This window comes from Salmo trutta, chromosome 37 (assembly GCF_901001165.1).
Source record: "Salmo trutta chromosome 37, fSalTru1.1, whole genome shotgun sequence".
In the NCBI taxonomy this organism is placed as follows: Eukaryota; Metazoa; Chordata; class Actinopteri; order Salmoniformes; family Salmonidae; genus Salmo; species Salmo trutta.
Window position 1 is genome coordinate 24,289,518 of NC_042993.1, and position 27,472 is coordinate 24,316,989.

The 27,472-nt window shown below is 44.9% G+C and overlaps 1 protein-coding gene across 2 annotated transcripts; it reads left to right on the forward strand.

Annotated features, from left to right (window-relative positions):
* The first annotated feature begins 9,716 nt into the window (after positions 1 to 9,716).
* On the forward strand, positions 9,717 to 27,327 carry LOC115176963 (retinoic acid receptor beta). Of its 2 annotated transcripts, XM_029737383.1 has the most exons (9): positions 9,717 to 10,295; positions 13,759 to 13,907; positions 15,579 to 15,720; positions 16,968 to 16,997; positions 17,106 to 17,272; positions 18,540 to 18,716; positions 24,654 to 24,858; positions 25,861 to 26,019; positions 26,388 to 27,327. In XM_029737383.1, the coding sequence occupies exons 1-9, from the start codon at positions 10,145 to 10,147 to the stop codon at positions 26,588 to 26,590; spliced, it is 1,383 nt and encodes a 460-aa protein (XP_029593243.1). In that variant the 5' UTR covers positions 9,717 to 10,144; the 3' UTR covers positions 26,591 to 27,327. The 2 variants fall into 2 exon arrangements, with proteins under 2 accessions (XP_029593243.1, XP_029593244.1); XM_029737384.1 differs by lacking the exon at positions 16,968 to 16,997.
* Positions 27,328 to 27,472: the final 145 nt, after the last annotated feature.

Genomic DNA, 27,472 nt, shown 5'->3' on the forward strand with positions numbered 1-27,472 from the left:
ATGGTAGGCAGACCATTCCATAAAAATGGAGCTCTATAGGAGAAAGCCCTGCCTCCAGCTGTTTGCTTAGAAATTCTAGGGACAATTAGGAGGCCTGCGTCTTGTGACTGTAGCATACGTGTAGGTATGTACGACAGGACCAAATCGGAAAGATGGTTAGGAGCAAGCGCATATAATGCTTTGTAGGTTAGCAGTAAAACCTTGAAATCAGCCCTTGCCTTAAAAGGAAGCCAGTGTAGGGAGGCTAGCACTGGAGTAATATGATCAACATTTTTGGTTCTAGTCAGGATTCTAGCAGCCGTATTTAGCACTAATTGAAGTTATTTTGTGCTTTATCCGGGTAGCCGGAAAGTAGAGTATTGCAGTAATCTAACCTAGAAGTAACAAAAGCATGGATTAATTTTTCTGCATCATTTTTGGACAGAAAATTTCAGATTTTTGCAATGTTACGTAAATGGAAAAAAGCTGTCCTTGAAACAGTCTTGATATGTGCATCAAACGAGAGATCAGGGTCCAGCGTAACGCTGGGGTCCTTCACAGTTTTTTTTGAGACGACTGTACAACCATCAAGATTAATTGTCAGATTCAACAGAAGATCTCTTTGTTTCTTGGGACCTAGAACAAGCATCTCTGTTTTGTCCGAGTTTAAAAGTAGAAAGTTCGCAGCCATCCACTTCCTTATGTCTGAAACACAGGCTTCCAGAGCAGGCAATTTTGGGGTTTCACCATGTTTCATTGAAATGTTTTTTTTTTTACATTTATTTAACTAGGCAAGTCAGTTAAGAACAAGTTCTTATTTTCAATGACAGCCTAGGAACAGTGGGTTAACTGCCTGTTCAGGGGCAGAACAACAGATTTGTACCTTTTCAGCTTGGGGATTTGAACTTGCAACCTTTCAGGTTACTAGTCCAACACTCTAACCACTAGGCTACCCTGCCGCCCCAAATGTAAAGTTGTGTGTCATCCACATAGCAGTGAAAGTTAACATTATGTTTTTGAATGACATCCCCAAGAGGTAAAATATATAGTGAAAACAATAGTGGTCCTAAAACGGAACCTTGAGGAACACCGAAATGTACAGTTGATTTGTCAGAGGACAAACCATTCACAGAGACAAACTGATATCTTTCCGACAGATAAGATCTAAACCAGGCCAGCACTTGTCCGTGTAGACCAATTTGGGTTTCCAATCTCTCCAAAAGAATGTGGTGATCAATGGTATCAAAAGCCGCACTAAGGTCTAGGAGCACGAGGACAGATGCAGAGCCTCGGTCTGACGCCATTAAAAGGTAATTTACCACCTTCACAAGTGCAGTCTCAGTGCTATGATGGGGTCTAAAACCAGACTGAAACATTTGGTATACATTGTTTGTCTTCAGGAAGGCAGTGAGTTGCTGCGCAACAGCTTTTACATTTTTTTTTGAGAGGAATGGGAGATTCGATATAGGCCGATATTTTTTTATATTTTATGGGTCAAGGTTTGGCTTTTTCAAGAGAGGCTTTATTACTGCCACTTTTAGTGAGTTTGGTACACATCCGGTGGATAGAGAGCCGTTTATTATGTTCAACATAGGAGGGCCAAGCACAGGAAGCAGCTCTTTCAGTAGTTTAGTTGGAATAGGGTCCAGTATGCAGCTTGAAGGTTTAGAGGCCATTAATATTTTCATCATTGTGTCAACAGATATAGCACTAAAACAATTGAGTGTCTCCCTTGATCCTAGGTCCTGGCAGAGTTGTGCAGACTCAGGACAACTGAGCTTTGGAGGAATATGCAGATTTAAAGAGGAGTCCGTAATTTGCTTTCTAATGATCATGATCTTTTCCTCAAAGAAGTTCATGAATTTATTACTGCTGAAGTGAAAGCCATCCTCTCTAGGGGAATGCTGCTTTTTAGTTAGCTTTGCGACAGTATCAAAAATAAATTTCAGATTTGTTCTAATTTTCCTCAATTAAGTTGGAAAAATATTTATCTATGTACTGGTGTAGGATCTTCATTTGATCACTCTTTTTCTTTTCTGCAGCACAGGAAATGCAGATGTGCTTCATGATTTACATAAATTCACTGAAAACCTGCACTACCACACGGTTATATTAACAGTATTGCCCTTTTCAGGTAGCTAATAGCCTAACCACCAAATTTAGATCCTACATCTGAATACATTTTACTGTGTCTTTTACAAATATGGGACAAGTGCAGATGAATGTCATCTTCCAGTCTTAATTCCACATAGATTAGGGTTACGGTCCCAAAACAGAGACAGTATGAATGTCCTCAATCCCCATTGGCCACAGATACCCCATTTTGAATAACCATGGCAACCATACATAAATCAAGAAGATGGTTTTCCTTTGTTCGCTTCTTAACAGGCCTGACACTATCCCTTTAGAAAATCAAACACCCCTTTAAAAAGAGTTTGATTGAACGCCGGCAGCTTGAAAAGCCACTTTGACCCTCTCATCTTGTTGCTGCTTGTGTAACAGCCCGAATAAAAGATATATAACTCCAATAAATAACTCTTTAAAGATGTGATGAGCTAAGTGAGGGCTAACAACAGGCTGTAAACAGCTAAAAAGCAAAGCTAATATTAAAGAAAATGTTGCCTTCACTCATAGTATCTCTTTTCCAATTCTTGCCTTGTTAAGGGTGGGGAGAAGAGTGTCATTCCTTCCAGAACTAAACTATAAAGATATTCCCAAGGGTTTGCAATGGGATGGGTGTAATGTAGTCTGATGTTGAACAGCAATAACATGCCAATATTTAGTCAATCATACTAAACTCAGCAAAAAAAATATGTTTCCCTTTCTCAGGACCCTGTCTTTCAAAGATAATTTGTAAAAATCCAAATATCTTCACAGATCTTCATTGTAAAGGGTTTAAACACTGTTTCCCATGCTTGTTCAATGAACCATAAACAATTAATGAACATGCACCTGTGGAACGGTCGTTAAGACACTAACAGCTTACAGACGGTAGGCAATTAAGGTCACAGTTAAGAAAACTTAGGACACTAAAGAGGCCTTTCTACTGACTCTGAAAAACACCAAAAGAAAGATGCCCAAAAGAAAGATGCCAGGGCAATAAATTGCAATGTCCGACCTGTGAGACGCCTAAGACAGCACTACAGGGAGACAGGACGGGCAGCTGATCGTTCTCGCAGTGGCAGACCACGTGTAACAACACCTGCACAGGATCAGTACATCCGAACATCACACCTAGACAGTTACAGGGTGGCAACAACAACTGCCTGAGTTGCACCAGGAATGCACAACCCCTCCATCAGGGCTCAGACTGTCCGCAATAGGCTGACAGAGGCTGGACTGAGAGCTTGTAGGCCTGTTGTAAGGCAGGTCCTCACCAGACATCACTGGCAACAAAGTCGCCTATGGGCACAAACCCACCGTCTCTGGACCAGACAGGACAGTCAAAAAGTGCTCTCGGTCGCGGTTTCGTCTCACCAGAGGTGATGTCGGATTTGCGTTTATCGTTGAAGGAATGAGCGTTACACCGAGGCCTGTACTCTGGAGCGGAATCAATTTGGAGGTGGAGGGTCCGTCATCGTCTGGGGCGGTGTGTCACAGCATCATCGGACTGAGCTTGTTGTCATTACAGGCAATCTCAATGCTGTGCGTTACAGGGAAGACATCCTCCTCCCTCATCTGGTACCCTTCTTGCAGGCTCATCCTGACATGACCCTCCAGCATGACAATGCAACCAACCATACTGTTCGTTCTGTGCATGATTTCCTGCAAGACAGGAATGTCAGTGTTCTGCCATGGCCAGCGAAGAGCCCGGACCTCAATCCCATTGAGCACGTCTGGGACCTGTTGGATCGGAGGGTGAGGGCTAGGGCCATTCCCCCCAGAAATGTCTGGGAACTTGCCTTGGTGGAAGAGTGGGGTAACATCTCACAGCAAGAATTGGCAAATCTGGTGCAGTCCATGAGGAGGAGATGCACTGCAGTACTTAACGCAGCTGGTGGTCACACCAGATACTGACTGTTACTTTTGATTTTGGCCCCCCTTTGTTCAGGAACACATTATTCCATTTATGTTTGTCACATGTCTGTGGAACTTGTTCAGTTTATGTCTCAGTTGTTGAATCTTGTTATGTTCATACAAATATTTACACATGATAAGTTTGCTGAAATTAAACGCAGTTGACAGTGAGAGGACATTTCTTTTTTTGCTGAGTTGAGTTCATTGATGATGTAGTTTATGTGGGTAATTGGAACAGATGTATTGGATAATGTGGGAAGAGAAAGAGGACTGTCATAGTTCATATACAGGACTATATTTATTCACCAATAATAATTGATTCATCACAAATAAATGTACTGCGGTATCAATGTTTCACTGGGATCTGGGTAGCACTGGGGGAGGGTGCATTGTTACTATCTAACTATGGTGTTAAGGTTGGGAAAGCTGCTTCCCATATTAGGGCATCCTTATCTAATCAGTGCAGATTTGCTAGTAATCGGCACTACTGCACTCCTTTGAGATGAAATTTCACAGCTATTTCACATGCGTGGGAAGAGAGTGCTTATCTTGGTAGAAAGGAATGCTATTATTTTTTTTACGCTCATCCATTGGTAGATAACATGCCACAGAAACATATGGCATTTTAATATATAAAGTGATGAATAGATGAACAGACAGGTAGACACAGACCGACAGGTAGACTGAATGACCAACAGACCAACAGACAGAAAGACAGCAGGTCCTGCACCATGTCCGTGGTACGGTAGCGCTGAAACATTTTTACAGAGAAAGAGAGTGAACGGGGATGTATCATGGAAATGGACCGATTGAAAGCGAGGGAGTACATACCAGCAGCATACCACCCTGCATCCAACTTCTGGTCTCTGAAGCTAAGCAGGTTCGGTCCTGAGTCTGTCTCTGGATGGGAGACCAGACGCTGCTGGAAGTGGTGTTGGAGGTCCAGTAGGGGGCACTCTTCCTTCTAGTCGATAATATCAATAAAATATGCTTTATTGCCACATACAATGTCATAGAGCAGTGAAGGGGACATTGCCCTGCATAGGGTACCGTCTTTCGGATGTGACGTTAAAACAGGTGTCCTGACTCTCTGTTGTCACTAAAGATCCCATGGCACTTATTGTAAGAATTGGGGTGTTAACCCCGGTGTCCTGGCTAAATTCCCAATCTGGTCCTCATACCAACCTAACCATCCCCTGCTTCCAATTGGCTCATTCATCCCCTCTCCTCCCCCTGTAACTCTTCCCCAGGTTTTTTTTAAATTATTTTTTATTTAACCTTTATTTAACTAGGCAAGTCAGTTAAGAACAAATTCTTATTTACAATGATGCCCTACCCCGGCCAAACCCGGATGATGCTAGGCCAATTGTGCGCCGCCCTATGTGACTCCCAATCACGGCCGGATGTTTTACAGCCTGGATTCAAACCAGGGACTGTAGTGACACCTTTTGCGCTGAGATGCAGTGCCTTAGACCTCTGCGCCACTCGGGAGCCCTGTTGTTGCTGAAAAAGACAATATGTTCTCAGTCAATTTACCTGATTAAATAAGGGGAAACTTGAAACTTCGAGAGAGAGAGAAAGGGAGATACTGTAAAGGGAGAGGGAGTGAGGCTGCCTGGGCTGGGTGGTGGGGGCCAGCAGGCTGCAGGAATGCTCTGCATGCCTGTCCTCTGAATGACCCCTCCTCCCTGGAGTGTGGGAGATACTGGGTAATTAGCCTCCTTTAATATTGGAGCTATGGTCCCGTGAATAGGGTCAGCAGTGGCATTGAGGGAAACTATTAAGTGTATTTACCATGTAAAAAAACTCACATTCTAATATTTTATATTTGTTCTCTCAGTCAACCCCCATCCGGTTTATATTCATTCCCAGTTGATATTTCTGAGTTAATCCCCCACTCCTATTTTCTTTGGTTTCGTTTCCAGTTGATGTACGTTGCAGTTGGTGCTGTTATGTTGAAATTGCGCAGATTTTTTTCTCCCTTTTTCCCCCATCTTGATGGCCTAGTTTATCTCTCCTGCACTAGATTTAATTATGGTGCTCTCTCTCAGTGATTTTTTCTTCCTTATGTCAGGAATGAGAAATGGAAGAAGACATGGATTAAGAAAAACGGAAGCTAAAGAGTATCGATTTTCCAGAGACATGGTAGTTTAGATAACAAAATGCCAATACTGTGACATCCTCCATATTAGTTTTATTTTCGACTCTTGTCATTTTATTGAATTTTGAGTGTCCCTTTAAAAGTAACAATTGAAGTGGCCTTTTCTGACAGTTACAGGTTCTGAATTTTCCTTAACCACTTTTTTGCTTACAAAATCATACATTCTCAGGGAAAATATATTCGTAAAAACAACAACGCAAATCAGCTTTAAAGTCACACACTGTGAGATGCATAATAATGTAATGGTGTGCCAAATGTGTGTAGTCTTTTTGGTTAGGAAAGGCAGTTGTTGTCACGCCCTGACCTGAGAGAGCCGTTTTTCTCTGTTTAGTTAGGTCGGGGTGTGATATGGGGTGGGCATTCTATGTATTTATATTTATATGTTTTGGCCAGGTATGGTTTCCAATCAGAGGCAGCTGTCTATCATTGTCTCTGATTGGGAACCATACTTAGGCAGCCTTTTTCCACCTGTGTTTTGTGGGTAGTTGTTTTGTATTTCGTTACCTGACGGAACTGTTTGGCTTTTCATTTTGTTTCTTTTTTCTAGTGTTTCATTTGTTTAATAAATCTAATGAACACTTACCACGCTGCGCTTTGGTCCCCTCTCTACGACAGCCGTAACAGAACTACCCTCCACCAAAGGACCAAGCAGCGTGGTCAGGAGGACTGGACCTGGGAGGAAATCCTGGATGGGGGAGGACCCTGGACAAGGCCTGGGGAGTATCGCCGTCCGCAAGAGGAGATAGAGGCAGCGAAAGCGGAACGGTGATACTATGAGGAACAAGCACGGCAACAACGGAAGCCCGAGAGGCATCCCCCAAAAACTTTTTTTGGGGGGGCACACGGGGAGATTGGCGAAGTCAGGGTTGAGACCTGAGCCAACTCCCGTGCTTACCGTAGGGAGCGAGTGACCGAGCAAGCACCGTGTTATGCGGGGATGCGCACTGTGTCGCCAGTGCGCAGCTACAGCCCGGTGCGCTCTGTGCAAGCTTCCCACAGTTGCCGTGCTAGAGTTGGCAGTCAGCCAGGAAGAAGTGTGCCAGCTCAGCGTTCCTGGTCTCCAGTGCGTCTCTTTGGCCCAGGTTATCCTGCGCCAGCTCTACGCACGGTACCCCCCATTCACCAGCACAAACAAGTTCGTCCTGTGCCAGCACTCCGCCCTTGCTGGGCTAAAGTAAACATCCAGCCAGGACAGGGTGTGCCAGCCCTAAGCTCCAGACCTCCAGTGCACCTCCACGGCCCAGTATACCCTGTGCCTGCTCTGTGCACCCAGTCTCCTGTGCGTCTCCCCAGTCCGGTGAGACCGGTTCCAGCTCCACGTAGGAAGCCTCCAGTGATGATCTATGGTCCGAAGCCTCCAGTGATGATCCATGGCACGAAGCCTCCAGTGATGATCCATGGTCCGGAGCCTGTAGTGATGATCCATGGCACGAAGCCTGTAGTGATGATCCATGGCACGAAGCCTCCAGTGATAATCCATGGTCCGGAGCCTCCAGTGATAATCCATGGCACGAAGCCTGCGGTGATGATCCATGGTCCGGAGCCTGTAGTGATGATCCATGGCACGAAGCCTCCAGTGATAATCCATGGTCCGGAGCCTCCAGTGATAATCCATGGCATGAAGCCTCCGGTGATGATCCATGGCCCGGAGCCTGTAGGGATGATCCATGGCACGAAGCCTCCAGTGATGATCCATGGCCCGGAGCCTGTTGGGATGATCCATGGCACGAAGCCTCCAGTGATAATACATGGCCCGGAGCCTGCAGGGATAATCCATGGCAAGAAGCCTGTAGGGATGATCCATGGCCCGGAGCCTATAGAGATGATCCATGGCCTGGAGCCTCCAGTGATAATCCATGGCCTGGAGCCTCCAGTGATGATCCATGGCCCGGAGCCTCCAGTGATGATCCATGGCACAAAGCCTCCAGTGATGATCCATGGCGCGGAACCAGTAGTGATGATCCATGGCACGGAGCCTGCAGCGACGGTCTCCAGTCCGGAACCTACAGCGACGCTCCCCAGTCCGGAGCCTCCAGCGACACTCCCCAGTCCGGAGCCTCCAGCGACGCTCCCCAGTCCGGAGTCTTCAGCGGCGGTCTGCAGCCCGGAGTCTTCAGCAGCGATCGGCAGTTCAGAGCCTCCGGCGATGATCCACGGTCTGGTTCCTTCGGCGACACAGAAGCGGGGGGATCAGTGGGGGTGGGGGCTACGTCCCGAACCAGAGCCGCCGCCAAGTATAGATGCCCACCCGGACCCTCCCCTATAGGTTCAGGTTTGCGGCCGGGAGTCCGCACCTTTGGGGGGGGGGGGGGGGGGGGGTATTGTTACGTCCTGACCTGAGAGAGCCGTTTTTCTCTGTTTAGTTAGGTCAGGGTGTGATATGGTGGGCATTCTATGTATTTATATTTATATGTTTTGGCCAGGTATGGTTTCCAATCAGAGGCAGCTGTCTATCGTTGTCTCTGATTGGGAACCATACTTAGGCAGCCTTTTTCCACCTGTGTTTTGTGGGTAGTTTTCTGTTTTGTATTTCGTCACCTGACGGAACTGTTTGGCTTTTCGTTTTGTTTCTTTATTCTAGTGTTTCATTTGTTTAATAAATCTAATGAACACTTACCATGCTGCGCTTTGGTCCCCCTCTCTACGACAGCCGTAACAGTTGTACTACTCATTGAAGTATTTAACGTGTCATATCTGTTCTTTAAAATCAAGGGATATACTTCATCAGTTTAAATTACCATAAATCTTACAGACTGTGGCTTTAAGGTTCCTTATCTGAGATTGCCTTGTTATTTTAGGTTTTACTTAAAGCAGAGGAATTTGACATATTTCAAATTAGAATCTACATACCTCTACTGACCTTTCCTTTCTATTTCATTCCATCGCTATCTATATCTTAAAGCTCTATCATTTTCTTATCATATGTTTTCTGCTGATGTGAGAGCATAGAGAACAGCCTTTGAAATCTTTGTTATAACACTGTTCAATCTTTGAACTGCTTATCTATCTCATCCACCCAAGATGTACACCATTTTTAAGTATAGATTACACAATTGGCTTGGAAAAAAAGAGTAGGGCCTAGGTCATTAATATTAGGCCTACTTTCCAGATATGAAAGACAGCCTAACTTCCACTTATTCACAGGGTGAGACTTAGATGATTGCACATGGTTGCTAGATAGCCTACATTTTGAAAAGTATCTGTTTTATATTATTCCATTCTGTTCTATTTCATTATATTCTATCGTGTCAGACTTCCCAAATACATGTCATTTCAATAGTCAGTAAAGAATCAATAGAATTCAATAGTCAGAATCCTAAAACTTGCTAGCACACTGTATTTCTACCACCATTTGACCTAACATTCTACCCAACATTCTACCTATGCACAAAATATTGACGTCCATCTCGTCTGGTGAGGCAATCCTTGTACTTGGTGATGTCAGACAGTGTTTGGGTCATTTGAAGGTTAGCGGCCGCCAAAAAGGTTCATGGAAAGTTCATCCGCATATATTAGGTAATTCAATCGGTCCCTGTGACATAACTAGTATGAAGTGGTTGTGTAGAGACAGCATTACCCATTCGTCAATAAATGGGAGCTAAGAACTCCAAAACAAACTTTGTTATGTAAAATAGCCTACTGTTCTGTTTTGTCGGGTTTTCACAAGGACTGACTATTTTGCTGTGCCCCCTGCGCGCGATGGACGCAAATATTTGTGAATGAATGCATCGATTGAAATCTTCTCTTAGAGCGCGCATACTGCTGTAGACATTTTAGCATCGACTCATATTAATAAAATATAATTTTGGTCAATTACAAACTTTTAACAAAAATGTCCATCATACGCTTGAGTGAGAGGGAAAACAGAATCCTACTTGGGCGTGTGATTTAAGGACAGTTGCATTCCATTTGTTCCATTTTTCAATTTCTTTAGATCCTGACGCATCTTGATAAGGACTCGGCCTTACACTAATGTTATAGAAAACCATGTTTGACTATATGGATTTTCTCGCAGTTGGTCCAGGGGAAACGCTGGATTTCTATACTGCAAGTCCTTGTATGCTCCAGGAACCATCTCAAACCGCATGCTTCACTGGACTAACAGAAACGGATTGGCAAGTTCATCGGCTCTCGCAATGTAGGTGAAGCTTTATTTTGATTTGGTCTATTTGAGGATTTAAATAATTATCTCCCAGTTGCCAACTGTTTTACTCTTTACTAAATCGAAATATTTGTTTGAAAGACTGAACGTGGGACTTGACATGGTACATCCAGTTGTATGTTCTTCTTACACCTTTGATGCACTGTTTATAATATAGCCTATTCCTGCGTCGATTGTTCGTACATTGTAGCCTAAACTGTTCCCTGTGCAGTCCTGTATCATTGCTTCTTTAATCCAAAGACAATGTAAACATATTTATTTAGGTCATGTTGTATCTAGGTTACAATATTTTTCCAGAGGCTGTAGTTCTAATGCATTTCTTCATATATCTTTCTGAATATGTAATTGATGGCATATCTAGTTCAAATGAACCAAAAATATACAATTATTTCAGATATAGGGCTTACATCAAATTCAATACAGAAGCCTGCACGGTCAAATCAAGCTTAAACAAAAAATAACACACAACAGCATTTATGTAGGCCTACACATTACAGTTAAAGGTGCGGTCTGCAATATTTACAGATTTTTATGGTCGTTTCAATTAATGATACCCATTGAATCTTGAAGAATAACTTATAAATGCCTAATGCGTTCAGTACAAGTGTATTACACCGCTATAACCCAAAATATAAGGTTTCTTTTTTTACTCCATTTGTAAATAATGCCTTTGTAAACAATGTATAGTTCAAAATATGTTTCAAACTATAATGTTGATATAACTGTCAGTCCTTGCATCCATAGCTTCATTGATAATCGGAGAGTGGTTACATTTCTCCAGCCCAATCCCTCAGCTTTATAGCAAACCAAGTGACAGGGCTGCCATTTGGCTAAAAAAAAGAATGACAGATTGTGGCTTTATAGCAAAGGAATAGTGTCAATACTGTTGTTATTTTACATATGCACATTGTTTGCTTTGTTGCAACTGATGATTGCATTAGTTTAATATTGGTAAGCCTACCTCCTAGTTTATGGAATGAATTCACCATTGTGCAATCAATCAGTATACGTATTTGTTATCCTAAAACAATAATACATGGCTTATTACAGTGAACCCATTGATAATGAATTGACCGTAAAATCTGCACTCTTATTTGATTTGTCACGCCTCTGTTGTCGCATACTACATTCACCGTCCCTCTTTATGAAATGTTTTATTTAACCTTTATTTAATCTAGGCATTAAGAACAAATTCTTATTTACAATGATGGCCTACCCCCACCAAACCCTAACCCGGACAACGCTGAGCCAATTGTGCGCCGCCCTATGGGAGTCCCAATCACGGCCGGTTGTGATACAGCCTGGAATCAAACCAGGGTCTGTAGTGACTCCTCTAGCACTGAGAAGCAGTGCCTTAGACCGCTGCGACACTCGGGAGCCCATTTCCTCAGCTAGTTGTTGATATTTACAGATCAGATTAGGAAGTTAAATTCCATTCAGATACCTTTGGTTTCCTCTATCTGATGGTTGATCTAGCTGTCTCTTTGGAGGTTTTAATTTATCCAACACTGGTGTGCTTCTGACAGTCAGTCTCAAGGGCTTCACAGAACATTATTTTCCTTATATTTTCTGCGATATCAAAGGCGTTTCGAAGGCAGCACCAAAGCCTGTTACAGCATTAGACCTTCTCTGGCAGCGCTCAGTGTTTGTAGATGGAGGAGCATCTCAACCGAAGCACAGCCAATGTGGTCAGTGTTTAGGGCGGTCACTGGGGGTCACCGAGGGTTCATTGGACGGTCACCAACAGGTCAGACGAGACCCAGACTGCTTGGCTTGTCTCACACACAGCAAAGGAGTTGTTGGGAAACAATAATACATTTGCCTCATTCATCACTGTGGCTTTTCTATGAGTACATTAATGTTGTATGGCCAGCGCTGATATCCCAATGACCATAATTATTGTTCCTGTTTACTAGTGTAATGTTAAGGGTGTTTGGATTTCACTGAGCAATTGGCCTACTCACAACACACAGGAATTCCCTCACCACAGATTGACTTTACTTTCAGCATCCAGCCCTAAAAGTCCCCCAAAAGACCTCAGTGAGAGTGTGATAGCATTGTGATAGCATTGTGATAGCATTGTGATAGCGCGTCGAGAAAGTGACTTTCCTTTGACATAGTGGAAGCAGATCGTGGCACAAATCTTAAAACTTTACTCTTTACCAGTTTCTCTCTTAATAAATATGTGTGAGCACCTCCCTCCCCCTCCAAACCACTTAGTCAAGTTTAATATTCCACTTCTTCATCAGTCAGTTGATCTTGTGGCATGCTCCACCATTGTTTCGCAGTGGAGAGAATACTTGCTAATGGGTGTGTTCTCTTGTTTGACCCGGAGAGGGTAGGTTCAACTGGTGGCCATGGGTTCAAGGGGATGGATATAAGGACATTTTCTATTTTTGTCCCCTCAATTTGCCTTTTTTTTGTGATCTGTCACTGATCTGGCACTATGTGCTTTTATGGTGGAGGTGATAAGAAGCCAGCAGGGATGCTTGCCCTGTCACAGTGGGGGCTCTCTATAAAACTGAAGAGATGTCTTAAGAGTGTCTGCTGTCGTCATTTTCCCACAAAGTATGGCATTGGAAGAGTTTGACTGTATCTTGCCTCTTTTTCACCCTTGCACTCTCTGTGAAAAGGACGACACAGAAATCTGAAAAGAAAACCTGAATATTATCTCAGTCAGATATGCCTATCAACACAAGGCCTCAACATGTCCTTGGGAACACAAGTGGACTTGGCACTGTGGGCTGACATGATCTGCGTTATCAACTCAGCTACAGTCAATTTGTGAATCGTCTTCCGTAGAGATAGTACTATTGCTGAGTCACTCAGTACAATGTTTACCAGCCGTAGAAATTAGTATTTGTTCTCCGATAAAAGATGCCCAAGCACTTTTCTGTTATTTCTTTGGTTGAAAAAAACAAAAAAATGGATTGAATGGTATGTTGCGTAGTCACTTTGCAGAATGTTTGCTGACCATAGAAATAACTGTTGGTCCTTGAATATAAAACAGGAGGCCCAAAGACATATTCCAATTCGTTTGATATTTCAACCGTTTTTAGGGATTAAATACTGTTTTACTTCAACACGTTACTGTTTGAAGAACATTAAGCTGCATAAATTCGATGTATGACTGCATTTTCAGCAGCTGCATTGGAATTTTCTCCTTCTCCCAGCTTTGTCCTAATATTACTTTCCTCTCCTCCTTGTCTTCACGGTAGAGATTTTTGTGAGTTAAAGTGACAGAAAAATGATGAAAACTCAGTCACAGCTTATGATAGAAAGACGATAAGGAAAGGAGGCCATTTCAGAGTTTATGCAGTGGCAGCCCTCATCTCACTCCCAACACTCAGTGCCTGCCTTTCTTCCCAGCGCCTCATCATCCCTCTCTCACTCTCTCCCTCTCTCCCTCTACACCTCTATCCCTCCTGTGTGTCAGCAGCTGTGGAAACCCAGAGCTCCAGCTCAGAGGACCTGTTCGCCAGTCCTCTCTCACCTCCGCCCCCTCCTCGCACCTACAAACCCTGCTTCGTGTGTCAAGACAAGTCTTCAGGCTACCACTATGGCGTCAGTGCTTGTGAGGGCTGTAAGGTAAGGGACCAGACTGATCATGTACATATCGCGAAAACCATCTGACTGCTCAAATGATGAATAATTCCACTTTTATTTCTTCAGCGGTTTCAACGTATTCAGCATGTTCATTTCTACTTTGGAGTTCAATCCCAGACCTAATTTACCTGTGATATGGATATGTAAAGCGAGAAACTGCAACAAACACCACACGCACACACACACACACACACGATTCCCACTATTCTCTGGGGTTCTCAAAGGTCCCCCCTCTATCACCCTTTGATGGTCTATGGCAGTGAGCTATAGTGAGTAGGTGTTAACACAATTGTTCATGAAAGCTAGGCCGATTGGCCCTCCGCTTGAGCTGAATGCTCGGGCAACAGAAGGCTCCACAAAGAGAAGGTAAATAATTGATGGGCAGCACTGTGAAAAAGACCAAGAGCGTGGAGGAGACCATGACTACAGATGACATTCTCTCCTCCTCATCTTTCAGAACAAGATGAAAGGCAATGATCCTAATTATAGATTAAGTGTGAGATCACATCTGTGTTAGAGATGAGAAGTGGCGTCAGTCACAGAGTTGTCTCGCTGACTGTTTAATGCAGAAAGTGAGCATGGAGCTTATCTCTCTGATCACCCTCACAAGCCTGCCCCGGAGGGGGACCTCGTATAAGGACCTGCATGAAAGAGATTTGTCGATTGTTCGTTTTCTCAACTGTAGCAGGTGGAAAGTGGAAATGGCTTTAGAAATATCAGTAGTTGATACACGTATTGATCTGACCTGGCAGACCTATTTAGATGTTCAAATTAAAAATCAGATTTTTTTTTACTCCAAAAGAAATATAGCATGTATTTTCTTTTTTTATTTAACTTTATTTAACTAGGCAAGTCAGTTAAGAACAGATTCTTATTTCCAATGACGGCCTACCAAAAGGCAAAAGGCCTCCTGCGGGGACGGGGGCTGGGATTACAAATAACAAATCAAACTTCTGTTGCCCAGAAGTAACCCAACTTACAATACAACTATGTAACGTTACTCAACCTACCGGATTTAACCCTAAAGAGCAGACTCAAGGCCGCTAGGGACTGTTTGACTGCCGTGTTGACCCAGAGCAAACACTAGTATCACTAAAGGGCCTGAATCTTGGCCCTGATAAACAGCTCATGTGTCGGGATACTATTGACTGACTATGACCAGGACACCGCGTCAGACGTGACACGTGTGGTGTTACCCTGCTACACCCTATACTATTGACGTGTTTCACAACATGATTCCGGTTGCATTTGGCCTGTTGTTTTTTATTTCTCTCATTTCATTGTGATTGTTTGATAACAGTCATTCATTATATATGAAGTATTTAAAAGTCGGTTTTTTTCTCCTTTGCATATGGGAAACACATGTTGATGTTAAAGGGATATTTGGGGATTTTGGCAAGGAGGCCCTTTATCTACCTCCCCGGAGTCAGATGAAATCGTGGATACCAAAATTCCGAAGTGTCCCTTTAAGTTCCTCATTTTAGAAGGATATATGTATTCAGAGGGTGATGTAATAACACTATTACGCCACCTCAAGTCATTAGAGCCCCTTTCAGACGTCTATAGAATGTTAACTGCTGGTAGCTGAAAGTACAAGGGAGATGTTTTCTCTATTGAAAGCATATTATTATCCTTTTCGTTGGTGCCTCCCAGGGTTTCTTCCGTAGAAGTGTCCAGAAGAACATGGTTTACACGTGCCACCGGGACAATAACTGCATCATCAATAAGATCACCAGGAACCGCTGTCAGTACTGCCGGCTACAGAGGTGCTTCGCCGCGGGCATGTCCAGGGAGTGTAAGTGCCGATAACTTTTCAGAATGTCTCCATTCAACCACTGAAGAGCAACATTTCGAAACAACGCCCAACTCCTCTGTAATATACCCCAAGACTTCTGAACACTGCTATGCAATATTCCCAAACTTTTTCATAAAACTCTTACCCAAAATACTCAGTGCCTTCCGAACGTATTCACACCCCTTCATTTCTTCCCACATTTTGGTGTGTTACAAAGTGGAATTAAAATGGATTGTGACAATATGTAACTTTCTGCATAGTGCAACTTTAATTGTCATTTTTTTTGTCAAGGATGTGAAATGTCAAAGTGTAAGAGAAATTATACTTTTTTTTACTTAATGGAAAATAAAATGCTCATATATTTTGATTAGATAAGTATTCAACCCCCTGAGTCAATACATGTTAGAATCATGGTGAAATCCCTGAGCGGTTTCCATCCTCTCCGTCAACGCTGTCAGGGATGCCTGTATCTTTGCAGTGACTGGGTGTATTGATTCATCCAAAGTGTAATGATTATTGCACGCAGAGTTAGTTATAACTCAACAAAATGTGGAAAACGTCAAAGGATGTGAAAAGATTCTGAAGGCACTGTACCTAAAAACCTGTCTAATCATGTCAATGCTTCTGCTGTCCGAACGTTTTCCAAGAAAACTAGTCCCAACTCCGCTGTCCAACACATGAAAGCACTTCAGACACCATTGCCCAGAAGGCACACTGACCCAGATACAATCTCTGTTGTGGGTAGGGGGATGGTGTCATGGTGATGGATGCCTGCTATTCTGAATGTCATTCATCTCTTTCACCCAGCATGTCAGCATTACATAAATCCATCAGCACACGTATCAGCCTTGTGGCCTTGTGGCTGAAATGTAACGGCTACTAATATTACTGTATCATCGTCTGCCGTTGTCACTGACTGGTGTGTAATGCAGCCCAGAGTGAAGGTTTTAGGGCAGACTAGAGTAGACTATCCATTGACTGCACAGATCTTGTCTGAGGCATGTGTCTGTCTGAGGAGACCGGGTGCATAAGATGAATCTCTCCCTGAGATCCGGCTCAGGGAAATGAGTGGCCTGTGTTGAAAACTAATGGTTGAAGTACGTTGACGTGATTTATAGATCAGTTGGAAGGTAACGTGACTATTTGACATTACTTAGACACTCATTGGTAAATGTGCATGGCTTGTTTAGAAAAATATGGTCCTTTAACAGACTCTTTACTGTTAACACCTACTATATATTCTGCAGGTGTTGCCCACAAGGGAAATCACACCAGAGGTATTGTGTTACAAGCACCGTGATCCAACCAACTTAGCTATTGCAACAAATTCAATTTCATTTTTTTTCTTGAGTTATCTCCGTTCATATTTCATCCTCTCTTCCCAGCTGTCAGGAATGACCGGAGCAAGAGGAAGGAGAAGAAGGAGACTCCCAAGATGACCATCATCGAGACATATGAGCTGACAGCAGAACTGGGCTGTATAGTGGAGAATATCTGTCGGGCTCATAGAGAGACATTCCCTTCCCTCTGCCAGTTGGGCAAATACACTACAGTGAGTAACAACCACTGCCATGTTAGCAGCACTGTCACGATCCTCGTATTCTCCCTCATCGGAAGATATATCGAAATCACTCGATGACCAATACGCAGCAGGTTGACTGTTCCACATATTTATTTTAGATAGGAACGACAAAACAAAATAAATACGCAAAGGAGAAAGGTGACAGTTTCACAGGTGAAACGAAACACAGTGCAAATACAATTACCCACAAACATCGTGGGGGGAAAAGGAACTTAAATATGATTCCCCAATCAGAGGCAACTAGCGACAGCTGTCTCTGATTGGGAATCGACATAACCCAACATAGAAAATAAACTATAGAAATGCCACACCCTGACCAAAATAGAAGAGTTCACCTGGTCAGGGCGTGACAAGCACAGATACAGTTGAAGTCTCTCTCTCTCTCTCTCTCTCTCTCTCTCTCTCTCTATTTTTCTTTTCCTCTCTTTCTTTTCAATTCAATTTATTGGTTATGGGAAACATATGTTTACATTGCCAAAGCAAGTGAAATAGATAATAAACTTGAAATAGATAATAAACAAAAGTGAAATAAACAATAAAACAGTAACAGTAAACATTTCCAAAAGAGTTCCAAAAGAATAAAGACATTTCAAATGTCATATTATGTCTATATATAGTGTTGTAATGATTTGCAAATAGTTCAAATTACAAAAGGGGAAATAAATAAACATAAATATAGGTTGTATTTACAATGGTGCTTGCTCTTCAGTGGTTGCCCTTTTCTTGTGGCAACAGGCTACAAATCCTGCTGCTGGGATTGCACACTGTGGTATTTCATCTAATACAATGGGAGTTTATCAAAATTTGATTCATTTTTTATTTCTTTGTGGGTCTGTGTAATCTGAGGTAAATATGTGTCTCTAATATGTTCATACATTTGGCAGAAGGTTAGGAAGTTCTGTGGTGGAAACAGCCTGTCTTCTCTTGAGAGCCAGGTCTGCCTTTGGAGCCTTTCTCAATAGCAAGGCTATGCTCACTGAGTCTGTACATAGTCAACGATTTCCTTCATTTTTGGTCAGTTGTTTTTTTTTGTACTCTCTGTTTAGGGCTAAATAGCATTCTAGTTTGCTCAGTTTTTTTGTAAATTATTTCCAATGTTTCAAGTAGTTACCTTTTTTGTTTTCTCATGATTTTCTCTCTCTTCATCCCCATCCCTCTCTTTCTGCCCCCGATTCTCTCTCCCTCCCTCTATCTATCCCCCCTATTCTCTAACCCCCCCCCGTCCATGTATCTGTAGAACTCAAGCTCAGACACTAGGATCCAGTTGGACCTGGGGCTGTGGGATAAGTTCAGTGAGCTGGCCACCAAATGTATCATCAGGGTTGTGGAGTTTGCCAAACGGGTTCCTGGCTTCACCGGCCTGACTATAACTGACCAGATCACCCTCCTCAAAGCGGCCTGTCTGGACATTCTGGTGAGCGGTGTGTGTGTGTGTACTGTGCGTTTGTGTGTGTATGCTGTATGCGTGAGGGGATGTATATGTGTGTGTACGTCCACATCATCATCTCCAAAGCAAATCTAGCACCTCATCAACTGGCCTGTGTGGAGTTAGAATGACACTATGGATCTGCTGTTACGTTGTCTATCAGCCACAGTGTGCTGTTTGGTGCAGACACTATGGATCTGCTGTTACGTTGTCTATCAGCCACAGTGTGCTGTTTGGTGCAGACACTATGGATCTGCTGTTACGTTGTCTATCAGCCACAGTGTGCTGTTTGGTGCAGACACTATGGATCTGCTGTTACGTTGTCTATCAGCCACAGTGTGCTGTTTGGTGCAGACACTATGGATCTGCTGTTACGTTGTCTATCAGCCACAGTGTGCTGTTTGGTGCAGACACTATGGATCTGCTGTTACGTTGTCTATCAGCCACAGTGTGCTGTTTGGTGCAGACACTATGGATCTGCTGTTACGTTGTCTATCAGCCACAGTGTGCTGTTTGGTGCAGACACCATGGATCTGCTGTTACGTTGTCTATCAGCCACAGTGTGCTGTTTGGTGCAGACACTATGGATCTGCTGTTACGTTGTCTATCAGCCACAGTGTGCTGTTTGGTGCAGACACTATGGATCTGCTGTTACGTTGTCTATCAGCCACAGTGTGCTGTTTGGTGCAGACACTATGGATCTGCTGTTACGTTGGCTATCAGCCACAGTGTGCTGTTTGGTGCAGACACTATGGATCTGCTGTTACGTTGGCTATCAGCCACAGTGTGCTGTTTGGTGCAGACACTATGGATCTGCTGTTACGTTGTCTATCAGCCACAGTGTGCTGTTTGGTGCAGACACCATGGATCTGCTGTTACGTTGTCTATCAGCCACAGTGTGCTGTTTGGTGCAGACACCATGGATCTGCTGTTACGTTGTCTATCAGCCACAGTGTGCTGTTTGGTGCAGACACCATGGATCTGCTGTTACGTTGTCTATCAGCCACAGTGTGCTGTTTGGTGCAGACACCATGGATCTGCTGTTACGTTGTCTATCAGCCACAGTGTGCTGTTTGGTGCAGACACCATGGATCTGCTGTTACGTTGTCTATCAGCCACAGTGTGCTGTTTGGTGCAGACACTATGGATCTGCTGTTACATTGTCTCAGCATATGTTTGTGCTGAAGACAGACACAGTGGTGGTGGGTTCAGACACAGTGGTGGTGGGTTCTGACAGTGGTGGTGGGTTCAGACACAGTGGTGGTGGGTTCAGACACTGTGGTGGTGGGTTCAGACAAAGTGGTGGTGGATTCAGACACAGTGGTGGTGGGTTCTGACACAGTGGTGGTGGGTTCAGACACAGTGGTGGTGGGTTCAGACACAGTGGTGGTGGGTTCTGACAGTGGTGGTGGGTTCAGACACAGTGGTGGTGGGTTCAGACACTGTGGTGGTGGGTTCAGACACAGTGGTGGTGGGTTCAGACACTGTGGTGGTGGGTTCAGACACAGTGGTGGTGGGTTCAGACACTGTGGTGGTGGGTTCAGACAAAGTGGTGGTGGATTCAGACACAGTGGTGGTGGGTTCAGACACAGTGGTGGTGGGTTCAGACACAGTGGTGGTGGGTTCAGACACTGTGGTGGTGGGTTCAGACACAGTGGTGGTGGGTTCAGACAAAGTGGTGGTGGGTTCAGACACAGTGGTGGTGGGTTCAGACACAGTGGTGGTGGGTTCAGACACTGTGGTGGTGGGTTCAGACACAGTGGTGGTGGGTTCAGACACAGTGGTGGTGGGTTCAGACACTGTGGTGGTGGGTTCAGACACTGTGGTGGTGGGTTCAGACACAGTGGTGGTGGGTTCAGACACAGTGGTGGTGGGTTCTGACACAGTGGTGGTGGGTTCAGACACTGTGGTGGTGGGTTCAGACACTGTGGTGGTGGGTTCAGACACTGTGGTGGTGGGTTCAGACAGTGGTGGTGGGTTCAGACTGTGGTGGTGGGTTCAGACAGTGGTGGTGGGTTCAGACTGTGGTGGTGGGTTCAGACACAGTGGTGGTGGGTTCAGACACAGTGGTGGTGGGTTCTGACACAGTGGTGTTGGGTTCAGACACTGTGGTGGTGGGTTCAGACAGTGGTGGTGGGTTCAGACTGTGGTGGTGGGTTCAGACACAGTGGTGGTGGGTTCAGACACTGTGGTGGTGGGTTCAGACACAGTGGTGGTGGGTTCAGACAAAGTGGTGGTGGATTCAGACACAGTGGTGGTGGGTTCAGACACAGTGGTGGTGGGTTCAGACAGTGGTGGTGGGTTCAGACACTGTGGTGGTGGGTTCAGACACAGTGGTGGTGGGTTCAGACACAGTGGTGGTGGGTTCAGACACTGTGGTGGTGGGTTCAGACACTGTGGTGGTGGGTTCAGACACAGTGGTGGTGGGTTCAGACACAGTGGTGGTGGGTTCTGACACTGTGGTGGTGGGTTCAGACACTGTGGTGGTGGGTTCAGACAGTGGTGGTGGGTTCAGACAGTGGTGGTGGGTTCAGACTGTGGTGGTGGGTTCAGACACAGTGGTGGTGGGTTCAGACACAGTGGTGGTGGGTTCAGACACAGTGGTGGTGGGTTCTGACACAGTGGTGTTGGGTTCAGACACAGTGGTGGTGGGTTCTGACACAGTGGTGGTGGGTTCAGACAGTGGTGGTGGGTTCAGACTGTGGTGGTGGGTTCAGACACAGTGGTGGTGGGTTCAGACTGTGGTGGTGGGTTCAGACACAGTGGTGGTGGGTTCAGACAGTGGTGGTGGTTTCAGACACGGTGGTGGTGGGTTCAGACACGGTGGTGGTGGGTTCAGACACGGTGGTGGTGGGTTCAGACAGTGGTGGTGGGTTCTGACACAGTGGTGGTGGGTTCAGACACAGTGGTGGTGGGTTCAGACACTGTGGTGGTGGGTTCAGACACAGTGGTGGTGGGTTCAGACACTGTGGTGGTGGGTTCAGACAAAGTGGTGGTGGATTCAGACACAGTGGTGGTGGGTTCAGACACAGTGGTGGTGGGTTCAGACACTGTGGTGGTGGGTTCAGACACAGTGGTGGTGGGTTCAGACACTGTGGTGGCTGGTTCAGACACTGTGGTGGTGGGTTCAGACACAGTGGTGGTGGGTTCAGACACAGTGGTGGTGGGTTCAGACACAGTGGTGGTGGGTTCAGACACTGTGGTGGTGGGTTCAGACACAGTGGTGGTGGGTTCAGACAAAGTGGTGGTGGATTCAGACACAGTGGTGGTGGGTTCAGACACAGTGGTGGTGGGTTCAGACACTGTGGTGGTGGGTTCAGACACAGTGGTGGTGGGTTCAGACACAGTGGTGGTGGGTTCAGACACAGTGGTGGTGGGTTCAGACACTGTGGTGGTGGGTTCAGACACAGTGGTGGTGGGTTCAGACACTGTGGTGGTGGGTTCAGACACAGTGGTGGTGGGTTCAGACACTGTGGTGGTGTGTTCAGACACAGTGGTGGTGGGTTCAGACACAGTGGTGGTGGGTTCAGACACAGTGGTGGTGGGTTCAGACACAGTGGCGGTGGGTTCAGACACAGTGGCGGTGGGTTCAGACACAGTGGTGGTGGGTTCTGACACAGTGGTGGTGGGTTCAGACACTGTGGTGGTGGGTTCAGACTGTGGTGGTGGGTTCAGACACTGTGGTGGTGGGTTCAGACACTGTGGTGGTCGGTTCAGACAGTGGTGGTGGGTTCAGACAGTGGTGGTGGGTTCAGACTGTGGTGGTGGGTTCAGACACAGTGGTGGTGGGTTCAGACACAGTGGTGGTGGGTTCAGACACAGTGGTGGTGGGTTCTGACACAGTGGTGTTGGGTTCAGACACTGTGGTGGTGGGTTCAGACAGTGGTGGTGGGTTCAGACTGTGGTGGTGGGTTCAGACACAGTGGTGGTGGGTTCAGACAGTGGTGGTGGTTTCAGACACGGTGGTGGTGGGTTCAGACACGGTGGTGGTGGGTTCAGACACGGTGGTGGTGGGTTCAGACAGTGGTGGTGGGTTCAGACAGTGGTGGTGGGTTCAGACAGTGGTGGTGGGTTCAGACAGTGGTGGTGGTTTCAGACTGTGGTGGTGGGTTCAGACACAGTGGTGGTGGGTTCAGACAGTGGTGGTGGGTTCAGACACGGTGGTGGTGGGTTCAGACACGGTGGTGGTGGGTTCAGACACGGTGGTGGTGGGTTCAGACAGTGGTGGTGGGTTCTGACACAGTGGTGGTGGGTTCAGACAGTGGTGGTGGGTTCAGACAGTGGTGGTGGGTTCAGATAGTGGTGGTGGGTTCAGACAGTGGTGGTGGGTTCTGACAGAGTGTTACCGCTGAAGGTATATTTTTTCTCTCTTTCATCTCCCCATATCTTCTGGTTTTCATTGTCACCTCTGTGCTTCTCCAGCACCATCAAAGGTTGGTAGATTCTCACTAGCTGCACCATGGTGATTCACTCACGGCTCTATTTTCTCGATGGGAACTCTTTAATCTGAAATCAAAGCGTTATCATGTTTATTTTACATTACTGAGGTGGTTTCTAATGAGGCGAGCAGGGATAATTACTGTGCAGATTGATGGTGATTTAGGCCGTTTGTGAAACTTGACTCAGTGCTTTGCTATGATGTAGCATTATTTAAGCTACGGATGTTTTTTTAAGGAGTCTTTCTCTATCTCTCACTACCTGATCTGTCTATCTCTTTCTACCTGATCTGTCTATCTCTTTATCTCTCTCTACCTGATCTGTCTATCTCTTTCTACCTGATCTGTCTATCTCTTTCTCTATCTCTCTCTACCTGATCTGTCTATCTCTTTCTACCTGATCTGTCTATCTCTTTCTCTATCTTTCTCTACCTGATCTGTCTATCTCTTTCTACCTGATATTTCTATCTCTTTCTACCTGATCTGTCTATCTCTTTCTACCTGATCTGTCTATCTCTTTCTCTATCTCTCTCTACCTGATCTGTCTATCTCTTTCTGCCTGATCTGTCTATCTCTTTCTCTATCTCTCTCTACCTCATCTGTCTATCTCTTTCTACCTGATCTGTATATCTCTTTCTCTATCTCTCTCTACCTGTTCTGTCTATCTCTTTCTGCCTGATCTGTCTATCTCTTTCTCTATCTCTCTCTACCTCATCTGTCTATCTCTTTCTACCTGATCTGTATATCTCTTTCTCTATCTCTCTCGACCTGATCTATCTTTCTCCATCTCTCTCTTCCTGATCTGTCTATCTCTTTCTCTATCTCTCTCTACCTGATCTGTCTATCTCTATCTCTCTTGACCTGATCTGTCTATCTCTTTCTCTCTCTCTCTACCTGATCTGTCTATCTCTTTCTCGATCTCTCTCGACCTGATCTATCTATCTTTCTCTATCTCTCTCTACCTGATCTGTCAATCGCTTTCTCTATCTCTCTACCTGATCTGTCTGTCTGTCTCTCTCTCTGTCTCTCTACCTGATCCTTCTACTTCTCTACCTGATCTGTCTATCTCTTTATCTCTCTCTACCTGATCTGTCTTTCTCTATCTCTCTCTACCTGATCTGTCTCTCTTTCTCTATCTCTCTCTCCCTGATCTGTCTATCTCTATCTCTCTCTACCTGATCTGTCTATCTCTTTCTCTATCTCTCGCTACCTGATCCCTCTATCTCTTTCTCTATCTCTCTCGACGTGATCCTCTATCTCTTTTTTCTTATGCAGACTCCATGTAGGTTTGTGTTTTACCTCTATATCTCTCTCTTTCTCTCTCTCTCTTTTTCTATTTGCCTGAACTGTCCTTCATGTCTTCGTATTTTAATTTCCATCCCCCTCTTCTTGAACATGCATCTCACCATTGCCTTTTTCTATACTGACTATACTTTCCCTTTCTGTACTACCCCTCATGTCCCCTTATGTCCCCTTATGTCTCCTGTAGATTCTGCGGATCTGTACGAGGTACACTCCTGACCAGGACACTATGACCTTCTCAGACGGGCTGACCTTGACCCGTACACAGATCCACAACGCTGGCTTTGGCCCGCTCACAGACCAGGTGTTCACCTTCGCCGGCCAGCTGCTGCCCTTGGAGATGGATGACACAGAAAGTGGCCTCCTCAGCGCCATCTGTCTGGTGTCTGGAGGTACTGCAACTAGCCATAGCTTTAAGGCACAATGTTTTATATGGAACGTGAACTATCTTTTTTTTGTTTTATGAATGGATGTACTTTTAGTACATTTATTTGAAACTATTTATTCCAATAAATTAACCTCACTGTCGTTTTTGTGTATAGAACTTTCTGTGGGTGTAGTTAAATGATACATATATCAAATCAAATCAAATGTTATTGCTTCACTACTGTGCCGTCGATGTGGATGGGGGGGGGCCCTCTGCTGTTTCCTGAAGTCCACGATCTCCTTCGTTTTTTTGGACGTTGAGTGAGAGGTTGTTTTCCTGACACCACACTCCGAGGGCCTTACCTCCTCCCTGTAGGTCGTCTCGTAGTTGTTGGTAATCAGGCCTATCACTGTAATGTCGTCTGCAAACATGATGATTGAGTTGGAAGTGTGCATGGCCACGCAGTCATGGGTGAACAGAGAGCACAGGAGAGGGCTGAGAACACACCCTTGTGGGGCCCCAGTGTTGAGGATCAGCGGGGTGGAGATGTTTCCTACCTTCACCACCCGGGGGCGCCTGTCAGAAAGTCCAGGACCCAGTTGCATAGGGTGGGTTCGAGACCCAGGAGCTCAAGCTTAATGACGAGTTTGGATGGTCCTATGGTGTTAAATGCTGAGCTGTAGTCAATGAACAGCATTCTTACATAGGTATTCCTCTAGATGGGATAGGGCAGTGTGCAGTTGCATCGTCAGTGGACCGACCTATTGGGATGGTAAGCAAATTGGAGTGTGTCTAGGGTATCAGGTAGGGTGGAGGTGATATGATCCTTGACTAGTCTCTCAAAGCGCTTCATGATGACAGAAGTGAGCGCAACGGGGCGATAGTCATTTAGTTCAGTTACCTTAGCTTTCTTGTGTTGGCTTTGTGTTGGCTTTGTAGAGGAGTCACAGAAACAAACTAGATATGAGCTGAATTAGCAGATGAATGATGTGTCGGTGTCACACTGACAATGTCCCTCCTGTGTCAGACCGCCAGGACCTGGAGGAGCCGTCTAAGGTGGAGGTCCTGCAAGAGCCCTTACTGGAGGCCTTGAAGATCTACTCCCGTAAACGCCGGCCCAGCATGCCCCTCATGTTCCCCAAGGTCCTCATGAAGATAACCGACCTGCGCAGCATCAGCGCCAAAGGTTAGAGGTCAACTCCCTATCGGCCATGACACTTACTTTGACCTTAGTCTGTTGGCTTGGCTTCATGACTGTTATATCCAGGTGTTATGGCATATTGTGATTTTACAAAACCGGTGCACATCCAATCACATCCAAGACTAATTTCAGGATGTAGTGTAGAGAGAGAAGTAGAAAATCAGGGGTGACCTGTGGATGTCGGTGTGGGCAACAAGTCTAGTCAGTGTAAAAACCCTTTAAGACATGCTGGGTGGAAGTGGGTTAAATAGGAAAAAAGAAAGGAAATCTGCCTCTGATGAGAGTGATATAGTTAAGCAACACTTCTACTACTCTATAAAGTGTCATTGACATTCTCCCTTGTAATTACACAGGAGCTGAGCGCGTGGTGACATTGAAGATGGAGATCCCAGGTTCCATGCCTCCTCTTATCCAGGAGATGCTGGAGGAGATGGAGAACCTGGAGAAGCAGAAACAGTCTGAGGAGGAACAGAGAGCAGACAAGAACATCACACCCACACACACACACACACTCTCCATGTCCACACAGTACATAGACACTGGCCTGTTTGCTTGAAAACCTTACGAGAATGAAAAATATACCTCCAATGATGTCCCGGAAAGGCAATGATGAGGATGGTGAAATGTGAACAATACCAGTGAAAACAGTGTATTCAGAGTTGAATATATAAAGGGAATTGTAAATAGAATCATGCTACAGTACTTAGTTGTGACGTACGTACAGAGAGCAAAGAGAATACTCATAACTGGACGTGACTGGAGATATAACAGGACCAGCCTGTGTGTTGGTCAGTATCATAAGGTGCTTAGAATATGGTTTAAATACATACAGTGCATTGCAGTACTAGAGAGTAGCTTAACGTATTAACCTCACACAGAGCCTTTCTATACGGATGGGAGTGGAATTCATGTGAATTGTGAATAGACATTCCATTGTGGTGCGACACAGGGGCAAGGCATGACAATGTGCATGATTCAGTTTAACATTCAGTTTAACTCTCAAAAAGGATGCATTTTTCGGAGGTCATTACTGGGTGTGTGTAGGTCACAAATGTACGAGAGATTTTAAAACAGGTACCTACTCTAAAGTAAGGGGGTTCACGTTTCCATTATTTAAAGTCTTGCATGATTGGCTTTAAGTGCTATTACTCTCACCATGTCAACATATATTCTACATACCATTGTATGGTTATGTTTATCTCTATGATGAACAGCATGGTGCTTTTTTGTGATATTGATTATGATCATATTTCAGATAGTTATTGGTCTATTAAAGTCTTGAAACTATATTTACCCCGGGTGTGTGACTCATTTATTTTTCTTTACATGAGCCGGTGCTCCATACAAAGGTTGATACTGCCCCCTGTGGTCTTTGTAGAGAATTACACATTACTGTATAAACACAATAATGATATGAAAGATTCAAGAGTGGCTCAAT

Coding starts and splice junctions, on each gene's coding strand:
- LOC115176963 (XM_029737383.1), top strand. CDS start 10,145: ATGTTTGACTATATGGATTTTCTCGCAGTTGGTCCAGGGGAAACGCTG. Junction 10,296..13,758: donor AGTTCATCGGCTCTCGCAAT/GTAGGTGAAGCT, acceptor GTGTGTCAGCAG/CTGTGGAAACCCAGAGCTCC. Junction 17,273..18,539: donor AGTTGGGCAAATACACTACA/GTGAGTAACAAC, acceptor ATGTATCTGTAG/AACTCAAGCTCAGACACTAG.